Source organism: Adiantum capillus-veneris, chromosome 26 (assembly GCF_014529385.1).
Source record: "Adiantum capillus-veneris isolate H3 chromosome 26, ASM1452938v2, whole genome shotgun sequence".
NCBI classification, from domain to species: Eukaryota; Viridiplantae; Streptophyta; class Polypodiopsida; order Polypodiales; family Pteridaceae; genus Adiantum; species Adiantum capillus-veneris.
This window is the reverse complement of record NC_140956.1, coordinates 55,557,195-55,583,786: the sequence shown is the minus strand read 5'-3', so window position 1 is coordinate 55,583,786 and position 26,592 is coordinate 55,557,195. Positions and strand designations below refer to the sequence as shown.

The 26,592-nt window shown below is 44.2% G+C and overlaps 1 protein-coding gene across 2 annotated transcripts in view; it reads right to left on the bottom strand.

The window, feature by feature from the left end:
- Positions 1-631: 631 nt before the first annotated feature.
- LOC147423486 (mitogen-activated protein kinase kinase 1-like) overlaps positions 632-26,592 on the bottom strand; it is a 30,729-nt gene continuing 4,768 nt past the window's right edge. The window contains exons 8-9 of one of the 2 annotated variants that reach the window (XM_086501739.1): positions 1,600-1,645; positions 632-1,098 (exon numbers count right to left, since the gene is read on the bottom strand). In XM_086501739.1, coding sequence (XP_086357865.1) covers positions 1,015-1,098; positions 1,600-1,645 — 130 coding nt within the window. In that variant the 3' untranslated portion in view covers positions 632-1,014. Of the gene's footprint in view, positions 1,099-1,599; positions 1,646-1,834; positions 2,062-26,592 lie in introns of those variants that run through there. The other variant, XR_015186609.1, reaches the window with a different exon arrangement.

Here is a 26,592-nt window from a genome sequence, read left to right as displayed (position 1 = left end):
CTTAGGGTAGCATGAATATTAGATTCAAAAAAATGTGGCTCTGCCTAACTTATAGCTCCTTAGCATGCCAGATCAATGACATGAGATAAAATTATTGAAGCCTTTCCGTAAAGAGACAAGCATCCAGGTTTTCTGAAAAACTTTAAAAGTAGAGCATTTGCACTACACATAGGCCAATCAAACCAATGCTTGCCAAATGATTAAAAGAGATAAAAATCACTGAAATGTCACCAGCAAGAAATGAGCACCGAGGTTTTCAGAAAAGCTTCGGAACTGCCAACCATTTTACATATGATCGAATACCTATACAAATTGCCATACATTGCATAAAGATGAGTATGTCTTATACCATAAAGATTGAAAGGTTATACAATAAAACAATAAAGCATCCAAAACAATCTATGTAGAAAATTGAGCATGCAAACTTAGTTGTAACCCAGGTTTCTTACTCAAAGCATACTTCCAACGTAGCCCAGGCTTCATACTGCCAACATCACAAGGAACAGAAACAAAGATCAGAAAATTCCAAGCAGTAGAATTCTTGATATTGGCATCTCACATCCAATGAGGAGAAAACTTCTTTCATGCTGTGGATTTCTCTCTATAGTATCGATCAAAATGCGAGACAAGATAGTAAAAATCCTTCATTCATTCCAACCTGCCTTTCTCCGATTATACAGACGACCTGGAAATGACTCCAGAAAGACTCTTAGGAAGTGTAACCACTTTAAAAGACACATCTGAAGCTTAAATGATTCTGCACTCTGGGAAAATATACAATTTCTGTATTGCACAAGTAGTGCGAGGACTTAGATTAGATTTATGGTCACTTTGTGGTTCATAGATTTATTTGTACGTCAGTATACTCGTGACCAATATCTAAGCATGGCTACAAAGATGATGATATAGAACTGAATCCTGATAGATTGAGCACAAAAGAGATTGAGCATTTGAAACCGTGTTTCTAGCAACAGCTTAACGAGTATTGTGCTCTAATCTGAATCTTTGTTGCTCTCACTCTATTGGAAGCCAATGATTGATAAAACTTGCCAGGTGCTCTGTACCGTAGTTCTCATACTTCAGAAGGAAAGGGTGTTTCTGATAGAAAAAAGAGCCTTGTTAGCATTTACCCAATAACGAACTAAAAAACCAAAACTAAACCCCATTCATAGGTTTTGACAATCCATACAAAGAAATCAGTGCATGTGTGTCACACCACATCGTACCACACGCAAAATGCAGATAAATGTATATATGCAAACTTCTGCACCACATAAGTGTGTAAGTGCCAAAATGCACACCTATTTAGCTATCATAACGTGTGCAGATGCATGCATGCTTAAAAATGTGTCCACTAGTGGATGTGTCTGCTAATGCTCACACATGCACACAGAGTCATTGGGATGGCTTCATCAATGCATGAGTACCTGTGTATGTAGATACGTGTGCATGTTTGTTGATCAATGGAGGGGTGATGTTACATATATGCTACTAAAAAGTGCAGACTAGTAAGATGAATTAAGTCCACTCACACAGTGCAATGCTAATATCAGAGAGAGAGAGAGAGAGAGAGAGAGAGAGAGAGAGAGAGAGAGAGACCAATAGTTCCACTGCTGATATGCGGTAAGTGGGCTCCTTTTGTAAACTGAAAAGAAATGTAAGCATCAAAATTAGACCTTGAACATCACACAGAGTCAATCAAATAGTCAAAGTGAGACAAAGCAGCAATGGCAAGAAAGCTCCACACAGCATGATAAAAGGTCAAGTCTGTAAAATGTAATCCTACCAGTAGATTGGATATGATTGATGGTTTATGGTTGTATATGAGACACACCTGTGTGATGGTTTATGACCAGAAATATGATAATAATTGTTTGTCTCTTGGCCGTAGCAGAGATCAGTTTGATGCTATGAACTGTGAGAGTCATACGTGTGGTTTATGTTTCAAGATAAGGGTAAAGACCCAATATGACTGGTTGCCTTGGAACGTTGTCATTGCAAAAAGAGGACCCATGTTTATGTTGATATGCAGCATCATGGATAATCACCTAGCAATCCGCCCTGCACAACAATAAAGGAGAGGCCTATGAGGGTCGGCTCCATTGTGTTCATGTTAAGAGGGATTGACTATGGTAGGAATAATCAGGTGGGCCTGCACTGTTGAGTCGGCTTGAAGGTCTATGACAAAGCCTGGAGAGGTGAGACAAATCTGTAGATTTCCTAACAAGGAGAACGACACAGCAAAGAATTTCAAAGCTGCAAAAGAGAGGAAGGAAAGAAATCAAAGACCAATGTTCACATGTTTCACACATTCTTGGGAGTTCAAGCAACAGGATGTGCCTTAACTGCTTTGCACAGCATGGGGAAAAGTTCATCAACCAATAAGCCAAGGCCAACTTCATTTCACCAGAAGTTGCTGCACGCCTTGGAGTACAGCCTGAGGAGATAGGACCGCAGATGGATGCGGCTTTGGCAACTCCAAGCCATGAGGTAGCAATGACCCCTTTGACGGGCAAACTTTGTTTACATGTCCAATGAAATGTTGGACAAGAGGACTTTCATGTCATGCCTCTTGAGGGCTGTGATGTCATCTTGGGGATCCATGGCATCAAAAGTGTGGTATCATGACTGATGCAGGGGGTCAAATGCTCCATTGGAAGCATAAGGACAAGGATCTTATTTTTGAAGTAAAACGTAAAGGGAGTCAGTTTCCATTGTATTTGCTTTTGCAATTCCAAATTAATGAGCGCACACATTTTTGTTTACTGATCTTTGTCACACAGACACAACAGTCTGAGGCTAATACTACTTTGTCTCAATTGGAGGAAGAAAGGTTGAATTTGTTGAATTCTAGCTTTGATTGTATCTGGAAAAGTTTACGAGGAGAACTGTCTCCTGAGTCCTCACAGACCCAAGGATCACATCATTGCTTGAAAACTAGATTTCCACTTGCTTCAGTCCGATTGATATCAAAGGCAGTTTATCATCAAATTGGAATTCATGATATCCACAAGGCTTCCTTCCGGACTACTTTTGATTTGTATGAGTTTCTGGTAATAAGCCCTTTGGTTTAACCAATGCTCCTGCAACTTTTGACAGGGTGATGGGCAAGATATTCAGAGGATTCAGAGGATTTGTTGGCACCTACTTTGATTACATTTTTGTCTTTTCAAAGATGGAAGCTGAGCATGTCAGAAGTAGCAGTGGAAGATGGACAGATACAATGAAAACATCAGCAACAGGTGCACAACCTCATATGGGATGGCAGACACAAGCAACCTCCGAAAGCAACCATGTTGCTGTTACAAGAGGGGCACCACGTGCCAATAGAAAAGAACAAACTGAACAGACTTTTAGCACTTCAATAACAATTGAACTGAGAGAAGAAGAAGAAGAAGAAGAAGGAGAGAGTTTTAACATCGTAGGAAACTATCCCAAGAGACCTTAAAGATCTAGCCGACGAGGAGAGTTGAACTTAAGACAACACGGTGTAAGGTGCAGCGGAATGAATGATGAACTTTGCTCAAGATGAGTGCTCCGAACTGTGCTCAAAGTTCATTTTACTTATGGAAGGGAGAGCCTTCCGTTCTTAATGAGAGAGTACAATGGACACAACAAAAGTGAAAGGACACTGTGCGTGAAGGTGTATGAGATAGAGAGAGAAGAGAATACGACACCAGAGACGTAAAACCCTCCTCCGAAGGCCGTTGGCGAGAGTGGTCTACTATTGATTGCACAATCCGGTACAAAAGTGGATGAATGATAACTGATGCAAGTCTAGGGCTATGTCGATGTCGACGACGTGGATGATGAGACCAACTCGATGGCTGAAACTGAGTGCTTCCTCTGCTGTCCAAAAACGCCAAGGAGGCTGAAAATTGCTGCTACAAAAACGATAGTGCTGTAGCATGGAAAACGCTGGTTTGCTGCAGAATTTCAGTTCCTTCTTGTGCCCAAAAAAACGCTGATTTGCGGGCCCTTGAAGTCTTCCAAAATCGCTGGTTTGGCTGGTCTTTAAATGCTGAATTTCTGAGGTTTATCGCTGATCTACTGAGGCTATGGCGCTGCTGAAAACGCTAGGGCTATGGCGATGAGGATAATGCTGAAAAATGCTAGGGTGCTGGAGCTTATGGCGATGAGGCTAATGCTGAAAAACGCCAGAGTGTTGTAGTCTATGGCGATGATGGCTTTGCTGAAAAACGCAAGGAAGAGGGTGGTCGTTTGCTGGCCTTGCTTGAAGGAAATCGCCACCAAAGGGGGAAAGGTCCTGCTTGAGAGAGAGAGGGGGAACCTGCTGCCTTTGGCCTGTGTTCTCCTTGCTCTTCTACCAAATAGTGCTAGCCTAGGTTTGCTTATATATTATCTTACCCAATTTGCCCTACTAAGTTCCCAACAAAAGTCACTTAAAATAATAAGTGAAAAATGTCAAAAATAGGGAAAATAGGTTTAATGCACTGGAAAATGCTCCCGATGGATTCTGTTGGATTCTGATGGTAATGCTGATGATCATGCTGTGTGCAACCGGAGGATATGCATCTACTCTAAGTGCCTGGGCATGCACGGTCTGCGAACAGACTCACAAAAGTGCCAGAACACTTCCTAAGCTGGACTGACTGAACCCTTGTCGTGATGTAGCTTGTCCATGGACACATAGGGTTAGATGTGTCACGTGACACACGGAGTGGCGGAATTCCACCCCTGAAAGTATTGGACCCAAACCGTGGCGCCCCTTTCGGTATTTCTTTATATTGCATCAACACAGTACAAGCCGGTACTCTTGACTCTGCACCTTCTCTAGGAAGCATGCCAAAGAATGAGCCCTTGGCCTATGAAAAGCAGTTTACATGAAAAGCCTTCAAACTCAAAAGCTTCTGGTCCAAAAGCAATGCCAAAAAGCTGCTAGTGTAAATCACGGAATTTCGTACAACTGCCACGTCAGCATTGTCAGCACGTTTTGCGGAAATCTGTCACGTCAACACTGTCAGCGAAAATCCGAAAACTGTTACGTCATCAATTAGTACGCATGGATGCGGGTCCTACTTTATTTTAATCCTTTGTCACTTGGGCCCCATCGGATGGAGTCCCCATAAGTTGGTAGGACGACTTCTTTTGTTACTTGTTCTTCTTAGGGTTTAGGCCCCTCGGCCGGCATCTGCAAGTTGGCTCCATTCTTCAGGGCTTTGACACGTCGGCAATTTGTGACATCTCCCCTTCTTCAAAGAGAGTAATCGTCCGAGATTACAGCATAACTGCAAAACAACTCAAATTAGCTCAAAAAAAAATTCCGAGGGTCATTCCGAGGGACAATCAATTTGCTATTTATCTCGACATTAGCCGAGCTCGAAAAGTCTACTGGCTTTTTGAAACCTGCACCAAAAATTAGGGTTAGATTCCTTTCATAAGATCGTAGCCCACCATAGCATGGTCCACAGCTCTTGGACTGTCAGTGTTCATGTGGCATTGATGGTGGTACCAAGACATAGCAGTCACAATGGACCTCCAAGGTCATCAGCTCGAGAAGAGACATCTACTAAGAGATGTCGAGAAATTTCAAGTTATAATCTGTTAGGGTTTCCATGGCAAGCATTTCAGGATACCCCACTCTGCCAGAAGTTGCACTCCAAAGGAAGATGGCAAAAACCATATAACTTCGGGCTAAAATTTTCTTGAAAGCTTGCAAAGTCCTTGGAGTGCGCGGCTTGGTAGTTATAGACATCAACATCTGCATGGCACTGCTTTTGCGAAAAACAGTCAATTGAAACAAATCTTGGATCCTTCTCTTGCAAGCGACCTTTTTGGCTTATGCCTTGTAAGACATGAGCGGTGAAGACAGGAGCGCGCCCGATGCACGATGAAGTAAGGGTGGGAGTGGCTAATAAGTCCGGGGTCGGGGCACGAAGCTTCTTCAGTATCAATTTCTTCAATATCAGTTTACCATAGTCTCTGATTTGCTCTGTCTGCTCGTTTGTACGACCGGTATGCTTTCAAAAAAGCGCACGCCTGATGCTTTGATACCACTATCACAAGAGGGGCACCACGTGCCAATAGAAAAGAACAGATTGAACAGACTTTTAGCACTTCAATAACTGAGAGAGAGAGAGAGAGAGAGACGACACGCGACACGGAGTGACGGAATTCCAACCCAAAGAGTATTGGCCCCAAACCTTGGCGCCCCTTTCGGTATTTCTTTATATTGCATCAACACAGTACAAGCCGGTACTCTTGACTCCAGGAAGCATGCCAGAGAATGAGCCCTTAACGTATATTTAGAGGCCCTTGGCCTATGAAAAGCAATTTACATGAAAAGCCTTCAAACTCAAAAGCTTTTGGTCCAAAAGCAATGCCAAAAAGTTGCCAACGTAAATAAGGGAAATCCGTACAACTGCCACGTCAGCACTCTCAGTACGTTTTGCAGAAATTTGCCACATCAACACTTTCAACGAAAAATTCAAAAACTGTTACGTCATCAACTAGTACGCATGTATGCGGGTCCTGCTTTATTTTAATCCTTTGTCACTTGGGACCCCATCGGACGGGGTCCCCATAAATTGGTAGGACTTCTTCTTTTGTTACTTGTTCTTCTTAGGGTTTATGCCCCTCAGCCGGCATCTGCAAGTTGGCTTGATTCTTCGGGGCTTTGACACGTCAGCAGTTTGTGACAGTCGCAGTGATCTCCTATAACTGCAATGACACCACAGGTGGAGAGTTATCTAGGGCAAGAGAAGGCACAAAGGGGGAGAGCTGCAAACGCAAAGGATATATAAAGAAACGGTGATCTAGGAAAAACCCAAGAGAGAAAACGTTGCTAGAGAGAGAGAGAGAGAGAGAGAGAGAGAGAGAGAGAGCTGGCTCTAAATTGCAAGTGCGCAAACTAATGATACCTGGGATGGGCACCCCCTTCCTATATATGGACGCTACCAAGTTGCCCGACCTCCGACCCTAGAAATAGGGGGTAAAAACTAGAAAAAATATAAACTAGCCCGTAGATGACAAACTGGTGGCACAAGGCTCTAGGATAAAATGCCCTAGAACTAGGGCCACCAAGAGGAGAACTAAATGACACCGTCAATGTCACAAGGCGGGCACCACGTGCCAATAGAAAAGAATAGAGAATAGATTGAACAGACTTTTAGCACTTCAATAACAACTGAACTGAAAGAGAGAGAGACGACACGTGAGCACCACGTGCCAAAAGAAAAAAACACACTATTAGCACTTCAATAACAACTGAACTGAAAGAGAGAGACGACACGCGACACGGAGTGGCGGAATTCCACCCCAGAGAGTATTGGCCCCAAACCTTGGCGCCCCTTTCGGTATTTCTTTATATTGCATCAACACAGTACAAGCCGGTACTTCAGACTATGCACCTTCGCCAGGAAGCATGCCAGAGAATGAACCCTAGCCTCATATTTGAAGGCCCTTGGCCTGAAAAGCAGTTACAGTAAAAATCCTTTAAAACTCAAAAGCCTCTGGTCCAAAAAGCAATGCCAAAAGCTGCCAGCGTAATTTACGGAAATCCGTACAGCTTGCTACATCATCATGCCAACGCAATTTTCAAAAATCTGCACCGTCATTAGTTTTTGCGTGTGTCCGGATCTTTCTTTATTTTCTTCCTTTATGTCACTTGGGGCCCCATCAAACGGGGTCCCCAAAGTTGGTAGGACTTCTTTTGTTACTTGTTCTTCTTAGGGTTTAAGCCCCTCGGCCACATCTGTAAGTTGGCTCCATTCTTTAGGCTTTGACACGTCAGCAGTTTGTTACAGCCAAAGATAACGGGTGGGCAAAACAATAGCGGAAACACGCTAAAAATGAGAAAAATACCTCACATAGGCCGAGCACAACCACAAAACAGCAGACTCCCAATGATCGGCTTGTTACGTCCCCATACATAAGGATGGGCGCCTGCAGTATGTCCAGCCAGTGTGAACCTGGCCCTTTCGTTATGAAGTCCTATAAATAGGACTTGAATCTCATTTGTGAGACATCTTGTGTGATCACCACACTTGGACTCTTGGCCCTTGGCAGCTCTACCCGCACACTCGTACTAGTGTGGGTTTGGTGGTATGGGACACCGACCCTTGTGGTAAGAGGCTAGCCCGCTTGACTGCAGGATCCCAAGCTCGGTGGTGAGCCTGCCTGTATTGGCTCTATGGCTGGGAGGTGAGCCCGATGTCTCCTCACTACGTGTGTCTAGGTGCGAGTTTGGCTTGTGTCATGTCATGTGTGCAGGATGGATCCGGCAAGAGACTAACATTGGTATCAGAGCGGTCTCCTGCTCAATAGCACGACATGGCGACGTGCACAAAACCACTAGAGACGGGCTCTCCCAACTCTTGTATAGGGTGGTATGGGACGCTACTAGCGAGATAGGAGGGCAAGGGGGGCACATATGCCAACGGCGATGAGAATTTTGAGAGTTCTTTTTTTGTTTCTCGTGGATTCTCGTGTGTGGAACGTTGATTGTTGGAGGCAGTCACATGGATGCATGGTATGTCTTTTTGGCCTCTTCAAAAGTTGTGGGTGCTTGAGGGTGTCCTCGAGAGCTGCCACTCTGACGACATGGCAGCACCCTCCGTGGCCACATCATGGTGAGTGCCTTGTTCATTTTGAAGTATGTTTTGTAGTAATGGAAGAGGGGAGGAATTCGTTTTGGCCTTGTGCTTGGCAAATAATGTTCCGTCGTCTTATCACTCATATATATGGTGTGTAGAGTATGGCGCCACTTTGCTCATTGTCATCTAGCCCTTACACAGCACCCTCACGAGTATGGCGTGTGTAATTCACTACAGTATCGCCCTGTGGGGCGGCAAGGCAAGCCTGCTTATGGTGGTTGATGCTCGCGCTGCAGATGCAGCTACTCAAAGGCACGCATAGGTGAGCCTGCCTATGGTGGCTGATGTACGTGGTGTAGATGCAGCTACTCGAAGGCCCTCACACGTGACTGTCAAGGGTAGCGAGCTCTTCAAGCCAGCGTTGACTTGCTCGCAGGTCTAGGCTCTGGCGGTCCAACTGGGGCGGCTCAACAAGGGCGGTGACATGTGAGGCAAGGAGGTTACACGCCTGTTGAGGCGGTAGCAAGGGTAGTGTCAGCAAACTAGGGCGGCTAACGCGCAGGTGGCGCATTGTTTTTTTTCCAAGGCGGCTAATGTAGAGGCCTTGAGGTAATTTTACCCCTTAATCACTTTGGCTGGCCATTTTAGGAAGTGAACTTACAAGTGAGCTTTGAGTTACTAAAAAACTTGGGCATCCCTTGATAAAATGGCCAATTGAACCCTAGGGCGGTTGACCTAGCCTTTCCCTCTATATAAATCGCGTCGGTGGATGCAACGTGACCTCTCTCTCTCTCTCTCTCTCTCTCTCTCTCTCTCTCTCTCTCTCTCTCTCTCTCTCTCTCTCTCTCTCTCTCTCTCTCTCTCTCTCTCTCTCTCTCTCTCTCTCTCTCTCTCTCTCTCTATTTCTCTTGCTTACTACCGCTTACTAAGTTCTTGGGCGTATCCCTGAAGCGCGCTCCTGCTACATACTCCCGTATTTACTCACTCATCCAAGCGCCATGGCATCACACGACGCTCCTCCGCACAAGAATGGCGCTGCTAGCACGCATCAACCCATGGAGGCACCTCTTTCTCCTCCCGATCCCACACACACACACATGGGCTTCGTCCCGAGAGTTCTTCTTTCCTGCCATCTGCCTCCGACACATCTCTCATTACTATGTTGTTGCAGCAATTAGTAGAGATCACAGGCAACTCGTGGAGCTACGCTTTGCACAGGTCCAGTTTTCGCCCGTCACACTGGACAACTTGTGTAAGGTGCAACGGAGGTGAATGTTGAACTTTGCTCAAGATGAGTGCTCCAAACTATGCTCAAGGGTTCCTTTTACTTACGGAAGGGAGAGCCTTCCGTTCCTTTAGTGAGAGAGTGCAATGATCACAAACAAAGTGAACGACGCTGTGAATGAAGGAGCTGAGACTGAGAGAGAGAGAGAGAGAGAGAGAAAAGAAAACGACACCAGACGGTTCTCAAACCCTCCTCCAAGGGCCCTCCTCTCTATGGCGAGAGAGGTCTATGCTATTGATTGCACAAATCTGGTACAATGGTCTAGATGCAATGTACTTGCTGACGATGTCGATGACAATGACGACGACGAAGAGTACGGGCTGAAATCTGAAAACCTGCTAACAGTTGAATTCTGACACTGTGTTGGCGAGGACGGCGATGGCGACGACGAGACGACGATGCACTGAAAACGCAGATGCTGAAATCTGCGGACAGCAGGCTGAAACTAAAAAGCTGGTTGATATGACGGTACAGCGAGGATCTATTGTGGGTAGGTGAGATCTGCGAGGCTAGGGGTTGATCTTGCGGTGTCTAAGTGCTGAAAATTGAAAAAACACTGCTGCTAGGGGATGATCTGACGCTGGAAATCTGCAAAACGTTGCGATTTGAAAATAAAGGAAGACGATTGGGTGCTCTTACATTTTCAGAAGGCACGCCTAAGAAAACGGAAGGGAAAGGAGCAGCTTTTTCCAAAGCTTAGCATGAGGTATTATGGCCCTTTCCAGATAAAGACAAGATAAATGATGTCTCCTTTAGACTCAAGTTGCCCGATACTTGGAAGATTCACAATGCTTTTCATGTGAGTCTATTGAAGCCTTTTAAAGGCGATGTGTCTGATGATGGGGAGCCAGATGAGCAACCCGAAGTGGAGGAAAGCGAGGATGTACTCGTTCCAGAACAGATACTGGCACACAAGGACAGAAAGATAAAAGTTAAAGTGATTAGGCGGTTATTGGTTAAGTTCAAGAACTATCCTGCATTGGATGCGAAGTGGATGGAGGAGGAGAACCTAGCAGATACTCCTCAAATTTTGGAACTTTACCTTGAAGCATTCGGTTTACCATAGTCTACTCCAATAGAGCCCCAATTTCAGCAAGGGTGAATCTAGTGCAGCGGGTTTGCACAAGAGGGGAGTCACTCCACTCCTTTGTCAACGGATTACCCCGATTTTGAATAAAGTCATTGATGTCCCTTTTGGGTTTCAGGGATACTAAAGGGCTGAATAGTATTCTGCTGTATAACTTTATGACAGGAATTCCCGAAATGAATATGATTGATTTGTACTTAACTTGTTTAAGTGCAAGAACTGAACGATGAAATGACTGCAGCATTTCGGACTCATAAATCTCTATAGACATGCTTGCAATAAGGATTAGTTAATCGAGCATCCGTGAAGTCCCGAATGGATCTAGATGAGATTACTAAATACGTTGCCGATTGATCATCGTCTGAGATTTGGAATGAATTATGTAATGTCCTGTGATGTGACTGTCGATTTGTACAATGCTAGATGTGTCGTGTCTAGTGCGTCAGTACTAATAGTCAGTGTCTACTAAGACAGTTTATGACCTCTGTCTCTTTTGCAGGCGTAATCGACCGCAGTTACAATTTTTTCAAGAGGGGGTATGTCACAAACTGGTAACGCGGCAGGCTTTCGGACACATGACGTGGCAGCAGCCCGTAAAAGGTGTCGACAGGCTGACAAGTACCAGATTGTACAAACCCCCACAAATTGCATTGATTGCTGACGTGGCAGATTTCCATAAAACGCGCTAACTTACTGACGTGGAAGTCCGTACGGATCTCCGCAAATTACATTGGCCACCTTTTGGGCATAATGCTTTTGAGTTGAAGCTTTTGAGTTGAGATTTTGGGGCCCTGCTTTTGGGCATCCCTTGTAACAATAAATTAGTCTATGGGGGCCTCATTACTCAGAGCATCTGGATGCAGACTCTGAGTGTGAGTTCCCGCAAACTCCCTTGTACTTTGCACACAGATTAATATAAAAAGCAATATTGAAAGGGGTGCCAGTCTTTCTTTGGGGCCAATACCTCTTGGCACGAAACTACGCCGGGCCGTGTCGTCTTTTGTGTACTCTTTTAAAGTGAATCTCTGTTGTGTCACGACAGAATCTCGACTTGGGGTGTCCAAGTTTGTTACACGCTGCTTTTGGGAAGACACGAGGCCTATAAATAAACTGTCGGGGCCTCAATCTCACGCAGTTTAGCTTGGGAGCATGCTGAGACGAGGACCCTCGGACATTTTACTTTGTGAAGCATCAATAATAAAGAAATACCGAAAGGGGTGCCAGTCTTTCAGGCCAATCTCTCTGAGCGCGGAACTTCGTCGTGCCGTGTCGTCTCTCTCTCAGTTTTGTTCAGTTCTCTCGCGTGTGTTGTGGTAGATTCTAGACTTGGAGTGTCCAAGTCTGTTACACACAGAGGGGAACCCGATGAAACTTTCAAGATACATAGCAATGCTGGATTGCTTCGTTTTCCCAGATGGATTCATTTTGTCGTGCCTTCCCACAAGGGGAGCAAGCATGTGGCAGTTGGATCCAAAAGGGGAGCTATTCATTTCCAGCTTCTTCTTCAGAGAGAAGTGTTTGGATAGCAGTAGGAACTTCTTCAACACTTCTTGAGTAGGTTTTTATGGTTGTGTTCTCTTTGAGGAGATAGATTGGCAAATCTGTTGTGCCGTTTGCAAATGCACGTCTTTCTTGAAATTGTCGACGAAGCTATACCTATCCGATGGGTAGTAGGTGGATAATTCAGTTGCACTTTTGTACCAGATTGTGGATTATGGATGACAAAGGGGGAAGCACAGGATGCTCTTTGATTTTATTTTTCTATTCCATACAAGGATGGAAAGTTCCAGTTCTGGCTTCAGTTGACTCTTGCTCATCCGATATGCAACAGGTCAGGTACATGTTCCAATGCAAGTGTCGGAGTTGGCTTTGACAGGCAGAGGGGGATTCTTGTATCCAAAACCACTTCTTGTATGGTCATCCGACTTTAGTGGATGAGGTTGAGAGGCAAAACAAATACTTAGCTGACAATGACAATAGTTCGTGGAGGTTTTTGGAGTGTGGACTACTCCTAACTCCATGTTCTATCTTCACTGGTGGTAGTGTGGCCCTACAGGTTAGGTCATACCTTTTGCCCTTTTGTGAGCTTGTTAGTACCAGTTGTGGACAGGTTTATGATCTCTTGTGAGCTTGTCAGCACCAATTGTGGGACAGGTTTGCAACCTATTATAGGCAGTAGTCTTGATATTCGAGAGCACATTTGTCGAGCTCCTTTGGATGACAGGTTTGCACGTAGTTAGTGGGGACATTTAGTTCCTACTCCTGCAGTCAATAACATTTGGATGCTTCTCCTATGTTTTCCTTGGAGAGCTTTGCCTTTTGGGGCAGCCCATTCCGATCTTCGTGGGCATGTTGCAATTTTCCCAGCTGGTTCCTTACCTCTTCTCTTGAGTATTGGTGTCATGTTGTGTATTGGATATTGATTGCACAGTTCAATTGTGGATATATTCTCTTCAGCACAAGTACAATGGACAGTTTTGGTGAAGACTTTAAGGAAGCAAGTTACAACAATGGGAGTGTATGTTCTCTTCAACAATGGGAGTATATGTTCTCTTCCGAGTCTGTATGCAATTTGGCATATTGTATTAGATTGTTTGATATTGGCAGATGCAGAGGAGTGGCGGACATTTGGTTTGATTTCAAGGAGTTTGCTCGAGTAGCTAGGTCCTTTTTGGACTGCAACGGCTTCTTTGGCAAACGTGACCCTCAGGTTACGACCTTTCACATCTTCCTATTCTTAACATTCCAAGTTTATCGATGGTGTGATTCTCTTTGAGTCTAGAGTTCTATGAGATTCAAGTTTGCTATTCAATTACACAGGAAGCAGTTTTACTCCCACTTGTCTCACGTTTCTTTCTAGTGGTACTTATTCTCTTTTCCCAGGATTGAGTGGGAAGGGGGCTTCCTATCTTGGGGGGAGTACTCGACTTTAGATCCGGAGCTTTCAATGATGTGTTTGCTCTGTTCCGACGTGGGGTTGAGTCAATTGTTACCTCAAAGCGTACTTTTGAGGATACTTCTCTTTCAAAGGGGGCTTCCAAGTTATTATCTTCAATCGACTAGCGGGTATCCATTCAACGGGGAGTACCATGCACAGTGTCTTCTAGTGCTTGGTTTCCTTGCCCATTTCTTGCGGCTTTGGATGATGTGCTTTAGCCCACAGTGCACTTAGTATCTTGACAGATGTTTTTCTTTAGCCATTTCGGTGGTTGCTTTATTTTTTGGATTTGTGGTGTGACGACTGCTCTTCCTAGTGCATCCGACTAGTATTTCCTAAGCCTTGTCTTCCACATTGATCCCTGGAAATTGTACCATTCAAGACACCCTTATCCTTAGATGGACCGGTTGTTTTGTAAGGATGAATAGTGGTCCTTCTTGGACTAGGAACCTAGTTACAGTTCGCCGGCATTCTTTTCAGTGGGGAGACAGTCTTCTTGGTTTCCACAAGTATATTTTCTTTCGGATTCACCTACCTCAAATGATCCAATTACACATGTAGAGATTGTTGGAGAGTTATGGCAGTTATCCATGGTCCGAGGGGATGTGGAGTCATCTTAAGAGTTAGTTTCCGTGGACTACTTCCTTTCAGTTCTAGTGGTTCCATAAGCAGCAAAAGGGTTTATACCTAGATGAATCCAAGATAAGCCCAGATTCACCCTTAAAAGGAAAGTGCAAGGTACAGACCCATGGTAGTCACCCACAAGACAATATAACCATCAGCAGCAAAAGGATTGACAATCTATTTAGTGGCTTTCTCTAGCACTTTGTCCTTCTCTTGCAGAGATAGGTGCAGGGTCTCTTGATCTTGCCATATTTGCTATAGTCTCAATAGAGATATGTGTTCCTTTCTGCTCAACATTTGTTCCCGATTCACTGTAAGAGTGGGGTGATATCCACTCGGGATGTGTTCAAAACAGATAAAGATCACTAGCAGTTTTCACTCTCACTTTTGATTAAGTTCCTTCAAATACAGTTTGCAATTCATCATTTAGATGGTGGTTGCAGATATTTGGTTCTTCGTTATCGAACGTTTGATTTCTCAGTAGCTTTGGTAGTCCCATTCTTTGAACCTCCCATAGCAGCTTGGAGATTCTGGCGTCTGGTATATGACCGGAGGTGTGGGTTTCCGACCCTTTCCTCGAGGGTGGAGGACTTTAAAGTTGGGAAATGATCCAGATACCAATAGCTTATGCCTTTTCCCTCAGTTTTGCATTCTCTTGGAGCGGTCAACAACAATACCTTGAGATACAGTTTGCAGTTCATCATTGTAGATGGTGGTTGGTGTAATTCTTTGGTTCTTCGTTATTTGACAGTTGATTTCTCCGTAACTTTGGTTCTTTGGACCTCCCATAACAGGTTGGAGATTTTAACATGTGGTATATGACCAGAGGTGCACGTTTCTGACTCTTTTCTCAAGGGTGGAGGACTTTAGAGTTGGAAATGATTCGAATACCAGTAGTTATGCCTCTACCCTTAATTTTGCATTCTCTTGGAGCGATCAGCAGCGATACATTTTGCAGATGCTGGTTGTGAGACTTGTGAGTCGGTTGAATTGAGGATATTGAAACCATCCCGTGGGGCGGTAGGCGTTGGCTTTCACCCGAAATTCTTTAACTTTAGACACACACACAAAGCAGTAGACGCCGACAACCTGTAGGCCCCAAAATTGGCGCCCCTTTCGATATTTCTTTATTCTTTGAGAGGGTAAATTTACAAAGTAGAGTCCTGGGAATCCTTTGTCTATATCCAACTAGATATTGCCTGATTTGGCCAAATTTTGGCAGCACGAAACCAATTCCCCTGCTGGAACTCTCTTCCACTGGCATAAAACCCTCTGATTCCTGCCCAAAAACAGTAAATTCAGCACGCTGTATTTACTGGTTTTTGCCCTGTTTTCAGCCCCAAACAGTCCCCTAACTGTCCTCTGCCAGTGGGGCACTATTCCCAATGGTTCTGACGTCCGTATGGCTGAAAAACAATCAATTTACAACGCATACACAACACTGAATACGCACCTGTAAGGTGAGGTTATGACCCTCACCGGTGCCCGCTTTGGAGTAGCAGTTAGCTACCCTGTTCCTGCTCAAGGAGGCTCTTGCCTCAGCACAAAAGCATGAACCCACACAACTGTACATCAATCAAATGAAGAGCCCTTTTGTGGAGCATCACATAATTGCACGTAGGGGAGAGAGAGAGCAGTGTGTAGCGTGCAGGGCATCACTCCTAGCACCACACTGTACATGAGAGGGAAAGAAAGCACTCCATAGCTCTTAACCTGTGAGACAGGTTCTCAATGAAGCATCCCCCCAGCATAAATCGAGCACCCCCTCTGCTACCCTTGACCTGTAATGCATCTGTGAACAAATAGATGCAAAAAGGGGAAGATTTCCATGGCTGCCAAAACCTGCATATCGTTGAAAACGCAACAAAACAGCCCTATACACACGCATCTGATGCCTTCCAATGCTGAAAATGAGCTCCTTGGACCTAGGTAAAGTCATGGGAAGCTCAAAAATGGAGAGAAATGGCTGAAAATCACAGTTATCAGCCTCCAAAACTACTCCAAAAAGTCAGTTACGAGTTCTGTTCTCCCAGACTTGGTAAATTGACCAAAAAGTGCCACTTGGCACCCATACATGCAATTTCCCCGCATTGGGCTTCTTGCTTAAAAATCTCTCAACTGGTGCATCAGTTGACTTTGCAGCAAAGTAATAAAATGTTCCCCTTGTCATACCGGAGGTAATGACGCGAACAGATTTCACGGCCCAAAATAGCAGTTCCCTAAATTTTAAGAAATGTCATTGGACCGCATCCAAAACTGCAATACGGCCCAACTGTCGAATACTTTCTGTTGGTAGTCCCACCTTGACTTTATGCCTTTATTGAGTTCACTTCCTAGTATCCACCAACTTGCTAAGTGCGACGGGGGGACCTACATGACCTTCAACTGAGCCTAGACATCCTTTTACTTTACGAATTCCAGTGCCGACCAACTTCCCGTCTGCGGGTGAAACTACCGTTCACATTGGCCAGACAATGTCCGACCATTTGCAACTTCAAAAAGAGTGCCTCAAAAATTAAACAAAAATCATTGGAAAGAAACCAACAACTAAGGTTAGCAATTGCCACGTCCTTGTGACAGATATCCTCGAGTCTATCCATTGGGCATGACAGTTCTATGTCAGACTACCCTTGGTCACTTGTATGAGCAGCTTGTTATCAACATGGAGAGCCTTTCCCAGATTTTTCTCTCTCATTCTCAGATGTCCACCTCAGTGATCTCTCTTCTCCACACATGCCTTGTTCTTGTATGTGGCATTGTAGGTGTTCTAGATCGAAGTCGAGGTGTCCACCAAATCACGAGTCAGTTCTTGTCTTCATTGCATCTTCCATTGCCACCTTTTGACAGATCCTCCAAAAGGAAACAGAAGAGATTCTCCAACCGGAGCAAACCAGAACATCCATAATGCGTCTTACACAAGTTTAATCAAACCACATATCAACCCACCTCCTAGTGAACCTATTGAAAGAAATCCTCCATAAGTCCAAGAATCAATAGAGATTCTACAACAAGAGCAGATTGTTCCCCATCTGAATGCACATATGCTATATATACCTAGATGAATCCAAGATAAGCCCAGATTCACCCATAAAGGAAAGTGCAAGGTATAGACCCATGGTAGTCACCCACAAGACAATATAACCATCAGCTTCATCATGCATAGTATTGACTAAATACCACGACATCCCCACTAACGTCATCAGTGCCCAATAGTGGGTGTAGAACTAGGTACTAACATATGCTCCCAAACACAACACCACACACACACACACACACACACACACACACACACACACACACATGAGCATACATCAACACAAAGTTCAACGTACTGAGTTTCTGTCATGACTCCGGAGATCAAGGGCAGACTCAACCATAATGAAGCCTAGCACTAAAGAAGCATTAAATCGGAAAAATTAGCACAAAAATGAGGAAGTTGATAGGGCATACGCACCACAAAAGATAGAAAGAATTAGCACAAAATCAATTGGTCGTAAATCGGACGAAAACTTCACAATGTGAAGTCTGCATGTCCGCTATACGACTAAAATATATACCTAGATGAATCCAGGATAAGCCCAGATTCACCCATAAAGGAAAGTGCAAGGTATAGACCCATGGTAGTCACCCACAAGACAATATATATATACCTAGATGAATCCAGGATAAGCCCAGATTCACCCTTGAAGGAAAGTGCAAGGTATAGACCCATGGTAGTCACCCACAAGACAATATAACCATCAGCTCCATCATACATAGTGTTGACTAAATACCACGACATCCCCACTAATGTCGTCAGTGCCCAATAGTGGGTGTAGAACTAGGTACTAACATATGCTCCCCAACACAACACACACCACACGCACGCGCACACACACACACACACACATGAGCATACATCAACACAAAGTTCAGCGTGCTGAGTTTCTGTCATGACTCCGGAGATCAAGGGAAGACTCAGCCATAATGAAGCCTAGCACTAAAAGAAGCATTAAATCGGAAAAATTAGCACAAAATGAGGTAGTTGATAGGGCATACGCACCACAAAGGATAGAAAGAATTAGCACAATATCAACTGGTCGTAACTCGGACGAAAACTTCACAATGTGAAGTCTGCATGTCCGCAATACGACTAAAAAATATACCTAGATGAATCCAGGATAAGCCCAGATTCACCCTTGAAGGAAAGTGCAAGGTATAGACCCATGGTAGTCACCCACAAGACAATATAACCATCAGCTCCATCATACATAGTATTGACTAAATACCACGACATCCCCACTAACGTCGTCAGTGCCCAATAGTGGGTGTAGAACTAGGTACTAACATATGCTCCCCAACACAACACACACCACACGCACACACACACACACACACACATGAGCATACATCAACACAAAGTTCAGCGTGCTGAGTTTCTGTCATGACTCCGGAGATCAAGGGCAGACTCAGCCATAATGAAGCCTAGCACTAAAAGAAGCATTAAATCGGAAAAATTAGCACAAAAATGAGGTAGTTGATAGGGCATACGCACCACAAAGGATAGAAAGAATTAGCACAATATCAACTGGTCGTAACTCGGACGAAAACTTCACAATGTGAAGTCTGCATGTCCGCAATACGACTAAAAAATATACCTAGATGAATCCAGGATAAGCCCAGATTCACCCTTGAAGGAAAGTGCAAGGTATAGACCCATGGTAGTCACCCACAAGACAATATAACCATCAGCTACATCATACATAGTATTGACTAAATACCACGACATCCCCACTAACGTCGTCAGTGCCCAATAGTGGGTGTAGAACTAGGTACTAACATATGCTCCCCAACACAACACACACCACACGCGCACACACACACACACACACACACACACACACATGAGCATACATCAACACAATGTTAAGCGTGCTGAGTTTCTGTCATGACTCCGGAGATCAAGGGCAGACTCAGCAATAATGAAGCCTAGCACTAAAAGAAGCATTAAATCGGAAAAATTAGCACAAAAATGAGGTAGTTGATAGGGCATACGCACCACAAAGGATAGAAAGAATTAGCACAAGACAATATAACCATCAGTTTCATCATGCATAGTATTGACTAAATACCACGACATCCCCACTAACGTCGTCAGTGCCCAATAGCACATATGCTATGCCAACATAGACTCTACTATCGAGAAGCACTTCCCTCACCGGGCACCCACCTTGTGACGCACCAGAAATGCTCAATACTTGGTCACTTCCTTATTGAACACTATAGAGCAATTTTCTTAGTGATGCTCATGTCACCCATCCTAAGACACCAAAAATGCCCATTCTACATGGTCGGATATTGCCTCTAGATGCTCTAAGTCACCCATCTGACGTGCACGCGTCAGGGTATCAATTCCAATTAGCCTATCAGAAACTCCCTTTCATAGTGCTCTGATCATTCCCTTGGAATGTCGCACTAGAAATATCTCCGGATAGCTTAAGGATATTGCATCTTCTATTCTCTATGTCATTCCCCTTATGATGCCTTGAGATTACTCGGAATTATACAAAAATAGCCAGTTTAGCAACATGACTCTGGCTTCTAAACAATTGTCCTCAACTGTAGTGCTTCAAGGTAACTATCTACGACATCTGGGTAAGGTTTTAATTACTCTGTCATCCATTGAGCATCTGAAGGGGAGTTATTCTTATATTTGACCAAAATTTTACAAGTGATATTACCATTCTTAAGTTGACGCTTTCTAGCTCCATCACTTGGTCATTTTAAACAAATTGCATGAGATTGCATCCGGGGACACTTGGAACGTGTGTGTGTGAGCGCTCGCGGGCGCAAGCATTCACCTTAATTTCAAAATTTATAAGGTATTGCAAGTCTTTAATTAAGTTTAAAAAGTCAAGCTACCCATTTATTGATAAGTGGACAGCCATCTGCCAAGAAAAGCACCCCAAACTTCAACAATCGACCCTCTCCATGTCTCCCTAATTATGGGAACTAGTAAAAGACGCAAAAATCTCAATCTCTCTCTCTCTCTCTCTCTCTCTCTCTCTCTCTCTCTCCGCGGCACAAAAAAAGCAAGTGCAACTCCTCTATTCCAAAGGGCTGCCAGCAGCTATTAAAGCATCCCTCCCCCTTCACTTTGGGCATCAGTTCCCAAGCACACTCTGCAAGAGAAGGCTGTGTCGAGTTTCTACCGCAAGCAAGTGCAAGACTACCAAAGCTTTAGCATCCAAGACGGTTCTCCATCCACAATACAAGTCACGTAATATTTTCTTATGAGGTTTACTTCATCCCTTGCTATGTATTGCTATGTGAGAGCAATAGCAGTAGAAGGGTTTGGCCTCTACTAAAGGGATTCCAGAACGGGATCCAAGAACTAGAAGGGCTGCCATACCCTTAGATCGAGTAGGATTCTCAAAGTAGGGAGCCTTTGCTCTCAAGATCCAATCAAGCAGAGGCTTCTCCTAAGCTCAGTCAAGATCAAGATTCACGATAGAGTACGGGTCCCAAGCCCCACCTTTCGATTCATGTGCTTGTATTCTTTCTTCCTTGTTAATAAAGGTATCCTTGAGAGGGGGGGGGGGGGGAACGGCCCTTCTTCTCATTCTGTCACGTGACACATCCAACCCTATGTGTCTGTGGACAAGCTACAGCATGACCAGGGTACATTTCAATCAAGTCAGTCTAGAATAGGAAGTGATCTGGCACTTTTGTGAGTCTGTTCGCAGACCGTGCATGTCCAGACACTTAGATTAGATGCATATCCTCCGGTTACACACAGCATGATTATCGGATCCAGTCAAATCCCATCAGTAGCATTTTTACAGTGCATAGACCTATTTTCCCTATTTTTGACATTTTTCACTTAGTATTTTTAAGTGACTTTTGTTGGAAAGTAGGTAGGTGTAACAGACTTGGACACTCCAAGTCAAGAATCAACCGCGACAGCACCAAATAACCACTTCAAAACAAGTCACAGATCACAATAGATGTACACTGGCCCGGCAGAGTTCCGTGCCTAGAGATATTGGCCCCAAAGACTGGCGCCCCTTTCGGTATTTCCTTTTATATTAATCAAATCAAAGTACAAGAGAGTGGCTAGGGTTTCACTCTCAGACTCTGCGTCCAGATGCTCTGAGAAGTGAGGCCCTCACCACTAATTTAAAGATTACAAGGGATGCCCAAAAGCAGAGCCCCAAAAGCTTTTAAAAATAAAAAGCATCAGTTCTCTCTCTCTTAGAGAATCTCTTTTTTTTTTTTTTAAAGCAAGTTCTCTCTCTTTCTCATGGCATGGAGAAAAAGCAAGATTCGCGTCGCTCATCATTTTATTTTATTTTTTTTAGCCTCCGCGATTTCCGGAAATTAGGGTTTCTGGCAAAAATTAGGTTTGCAAGAATTTTAGGGTTTCTGATGTCTGCCACGTCATCACTTTGTGACATACCCCCCTCTTGAAAGCATTATAATCGAACGCGATTACGCCTGCAAAACCGACAAAAGCCATAAACCGTCTTAGCAGACACTGACTGTTAGTACCTACGTACTAGGAACACACATCTAGCACATGTACAAAATCGACAGTCGCATCACACGACATCACAGGACATCACCAGACATCACAGGACATCACATGACATTCAACATTCATTCGGATCTTAGACCATGATTTATCGGCAATGTAGCTAGCAAACACATCTAGGTCCAATCGAGACCTCATCAATGTCCGATTGACTAACCCCTATTGCAACCATGTCTATTCGAGATCAATCAGACCAAAATGCTGCAGTCATTTCGTCTATCAGTTCCTGCACTCACAAGAAGTCAAGAACAAATCAGTATCATTATCAGGAATTCCATTTCATAAAGTCATCCAGTAGAATACTGTCAGCTCTCAGTATCCCTGAAGCTCAAAGAGACATCAGTGACTTTAGTATCAAAATCGAGGCATCTGTTGACAAAGGAGCGCAGTAACTCCCCTCTTGTGCATCCCACTGCACAAGATCTTCGGCCAAGCTGAGTTTCTGGGTTCCGTTTAGAGTTGACTATGCTAAACCAAAACATCGAGGTAAAGTTTGACAATCCGAGGAGTATCTGCTAGGTCCTCCTCCTCCATCCACTTCGCATCAAATGCAAGAAAGTTCTTGAACTAAACCAAGAACCGCCTTCGGACTTTACCTTTCTTCGTATCGTTATGTGACAAAATCTCTTCAGGAACAAGGATCTCCTCGTTTTCTTCCACTTCGGGTTGCTCATCAGGCTCCCCATCATCAGGCACATCACCCTTAACAGGTTTCAAGAGACTCACATGCAATGCATTGTGAATCCTCCAAGTATCTGGCAGTTTCAATCGGAAGGAGACATCATTTATCTTTTCAGTAATCTAGAAAGGTCCGTAGTATCACATACTAAGCTTTGGAAAAAGCCTCTCCTTTCCCTTTTTCTTTCTTAGGCGTGCCTTCTCAAAAGTAAGAGCACCCAATCATCCTCTTTCAGTTTCAAGTCGCGACGATGGCGATCCTCTGCCTTTTTTTCTGTCGTTCTTGAGACTCCAGCAAAGTCTCGCGAACCTTGGCAAAAGCCGTATCCAAATCTCGCGAATATTCATCCGCTTCAAATATCTAATCTTTCGTGCTCAGGAAGGATGAAACCTTCGCAGCACTTTCAACAATCTCACATGGTGTCTTCCCCGTCGAAGAGTGTATCATGTTATTGTAGGCAAATTCCACCAAAGGTACGTTCTTTTTCCATTGAGTCTTCTGATCCGAGATACAAGACTTCAATAAATCTAAAATCACTGAATTGGCAATCTCAAATTGCCCGTCAGTCTGTAAGTGGAACGATGACGAGAACTGCAACCGCGTGCCAATGTTCTCCCAAATTGCCTTTCAAAACAAACTCATAAATCTGGGGTCTCTGTCGGAGACAATCGTCTCAGACGTGCCATGTAATCGGAAAATCATCGTGATCATTCTGTGTAATCGGGAGATCAAAAATGAAATCCATTGCAATACTTTCCCAGGGGTGGGTGGGTATGGGTAAAGGCTGTAACAATCCCTATGCCTTATGCCTGTCAAACTTGACCTTCTGGCATACCAAGCAACTGCGCACAAACTCTTCCATATCCTTTTTGATGTCTCGGCCCAAAGAAGTATCTCTCTACCCCTTTCATGGTGGTAGCAATGCCGCGGTGACCCGTAAAAGGTGGACAGTGGCATTCAGTCATAACCTTATCCCTCAACGGCTGTGTAACGCACAACATAGTCTTTTTCATCTAGCCTTCCCGAAGAGAGTATCCAGCTACTGTCTCCCCATCCCGTATCCGTGTGAAAATATCTGCAAAATCTGTATCCGTGGCATACTGATCGACCATATCCTCGAAGCTCCTATGATGTATCGTGGAAACAGCCAGAACCAACGGTTTCCGAGACAAAGCATCTGCCACCACATTCTTCTGTCCCTGCACATGGACAATCTGGAAGTGAAACTATGACAAGATGTTCGCCCACCGCATCTGCTTTTCCGAAAGCTGCTTTTGTGACAAGAAGTAGCGCAAACTCTGATGGTCTGTAAAGACAGTAAAATCCGCTCCGAGTAGGTAATGCCACCACTGAGTAAGAGCATGGATAACCGCAAAAAGCTCTTTCTCATAGATCTGTGTTGTCATCTCCGGCCTAGAGAACAAACGGCTCTCGTAAGCTATGACATGGCCTTCTTGCATCAAGACCACACCCAGACTACGACCACAAGCATCACAATATACTTCAAATGACTTCTGCAAGTCCGGCAAAGTCAAAATAGGTCCCGTAGTCAATTTCTCTTTCAATGTCCGAAAGGCAGTCACCTCTGTGGGTCCCCACGAAAAAGTACTCCTTTCTATGTCAAGGTATGCAAAGGGGAAGCAACCTCTGCAAACTTTCGTATGAACCGCCTGTAGTACAAACACAGTCCCAAGAAGCTTCTAACTTCATGGACATTCCTCAAATCGGGCCAATCACGGATAGTCTATCTTGGCCGGGTCCATTTGCACTCCTGCTGCTGACACAATGTGTCCCAAAAAGTGTATCTTTGGTAGGAAAAATTCACTTTTCTTTGCATTAATCACTAACGTGTGATCTCGTAATGCCTGAAAGACTTGAAGCAAATGATCTCTATGTTCTGCCTCATTCTTGGAGAAAACAATGATGTCGTCAAAGAAAGTGCCAACAAATAGCCTGTACTCTCGAAAAATCCTGTCCATCATCCGGTTAAATGTCGCAGGAGCATTGGTTAAGCCAAAAGGCATCACCAAAAACTCAAATAACCTAAAAGTCGTCCGAAAAGCTGTCTTGTAGACATCTCCTGGCGCTATCCTGATCTGATGATATCCACTCTTCAAGTCAATCCTGCTGAAGCACGAGGATCCCTGTTACCTGTCAAGTATATCATCGATCCTAGGAATCCGAATCGGAAATCTGTTCTTGATGGTGATTTTGTTGAGAGCGCTATAATCGATGCACATTCTCCAAGATCCGTCTTTCTTCAAAACCAACAACACTGGAGAGCAATACGGTGAAGTACTAGGCTGGACAAGACCCTTTTCCAAGAGGTCTTTCACTGGGTTCATAATCTTTTCATTCTGTACTCGGCTCACACGATAAGGTGGCCGATTCGATGGCGTGCTTCCAGGTATCAGATCAATGGTTTGATCTTCAGGCCCTCTGAAAAGCAATCGGCATGAGTGTGGAGAAAAATCTTGGCGTTCTTTTGATCAGGTCAAAACATATTCAACCTTTATCCAGCGTTCAGTTCTCTCCCAAAAGAATGAGTAAGAAACTGAAGTTCATCAAGTACCATCTCTAAGCCCTTCATTTATCAAAGTCGCTTTCTCGGCCCAGTAGTCAACCACGGTGTAGTTCTTGTGGTACCAAGGGATCCTGAATAGAACGTTACTCGCGTGCCCTGAACACCCCTGTCATTGCAAACAAAGTTTGCCAATGCTCGGTGTAATGGCAACATCCCATCCGGGTGCCAATTGAACTACCTCCGCCTGTGGCGTCAGTCTATCAGGTGTAATTCCAAATCGAGCCGCCAATTCCAAGTGAAAAGAAGTTGGCCTTGGCTCCTTCAAAAGAGCTTCCTGATCCTTCACTTTGCCCCAAAAGCGACAAAGTTTGTACTTTCATTCATTAGATTCGGTGTAGGTCCCACGCCATGTGGTACCAGTTCTGCTTTTCTATCTGCCTTTTCTGCCACATTCCTCAGTTGTTCTCGAACTCTTAGACTTGTCGTCGTCTTTATCATTCTGTTCTTTTTTTTGCCTTATTAGGGCACTTCGCGGAGATATGTCCCTGTTCCCCGCATCCAAAGCACTTCCCCTCTCTGATGAAGCGAGCTCTCTCCTCATGAGTAAGCTTGGGTCGTGCATCATTTTTCTCTAGGTTGCTCTTTTTTCTTTCTACTTTCATTCCGAGAAGTTTGTTCGGCTCATTGTGTCATGGCCTCATCTGTGGGGTAGGTCAGACTGCCAGAGTGAATGGCAAAGCCCCGCTTCGCATGACTCATCAACTCCTTAATAGAAGCTGACTTCTGTTCCAAGCAGTGATCTCGGATCTCTGTAGGTAGACCCAAGGTAAACCGCTCAATCTGTTCTCTGAACGAGATCTTCTTGAATGAAGAGGCGGATAGAAAAGAGCTCCAGAATCTTTCACAGTAAGTATTTACTGTATCGCTCTTGGTCATCCGAAGATGGTTCCAAGCAGCTCGTATATCTCGTTCATATTCTTGCGTCAACTAAGAAGAAATAAAAAGCTTCTTAAATTTCAGCCATTTAACTGGCGCACTCTTGTTAAAAGAAGCGTGGACCACCGTACGAGCATTCCCCTTAAGGTAAGAGGTAGCTCTCCGAATCTTGGAGTGCTCTGAATAGTGTCAAACTGTTGTATAAAAGACAAAGCCTTCGAAGCATCTGAGTATCCTGAAAAGTATCAAACTTGATCTAGTAGCCACCTTCCTTAAACTCTCGGACTTTCTTGCTTTTATCTTCGAGAAAGTCATACTGGTTGGCTTTGTAAAAATTCTTCTTGTTCGCATAAAACTTTCCGCCATCAGAATTTGAGCTGTCTGTAGACAA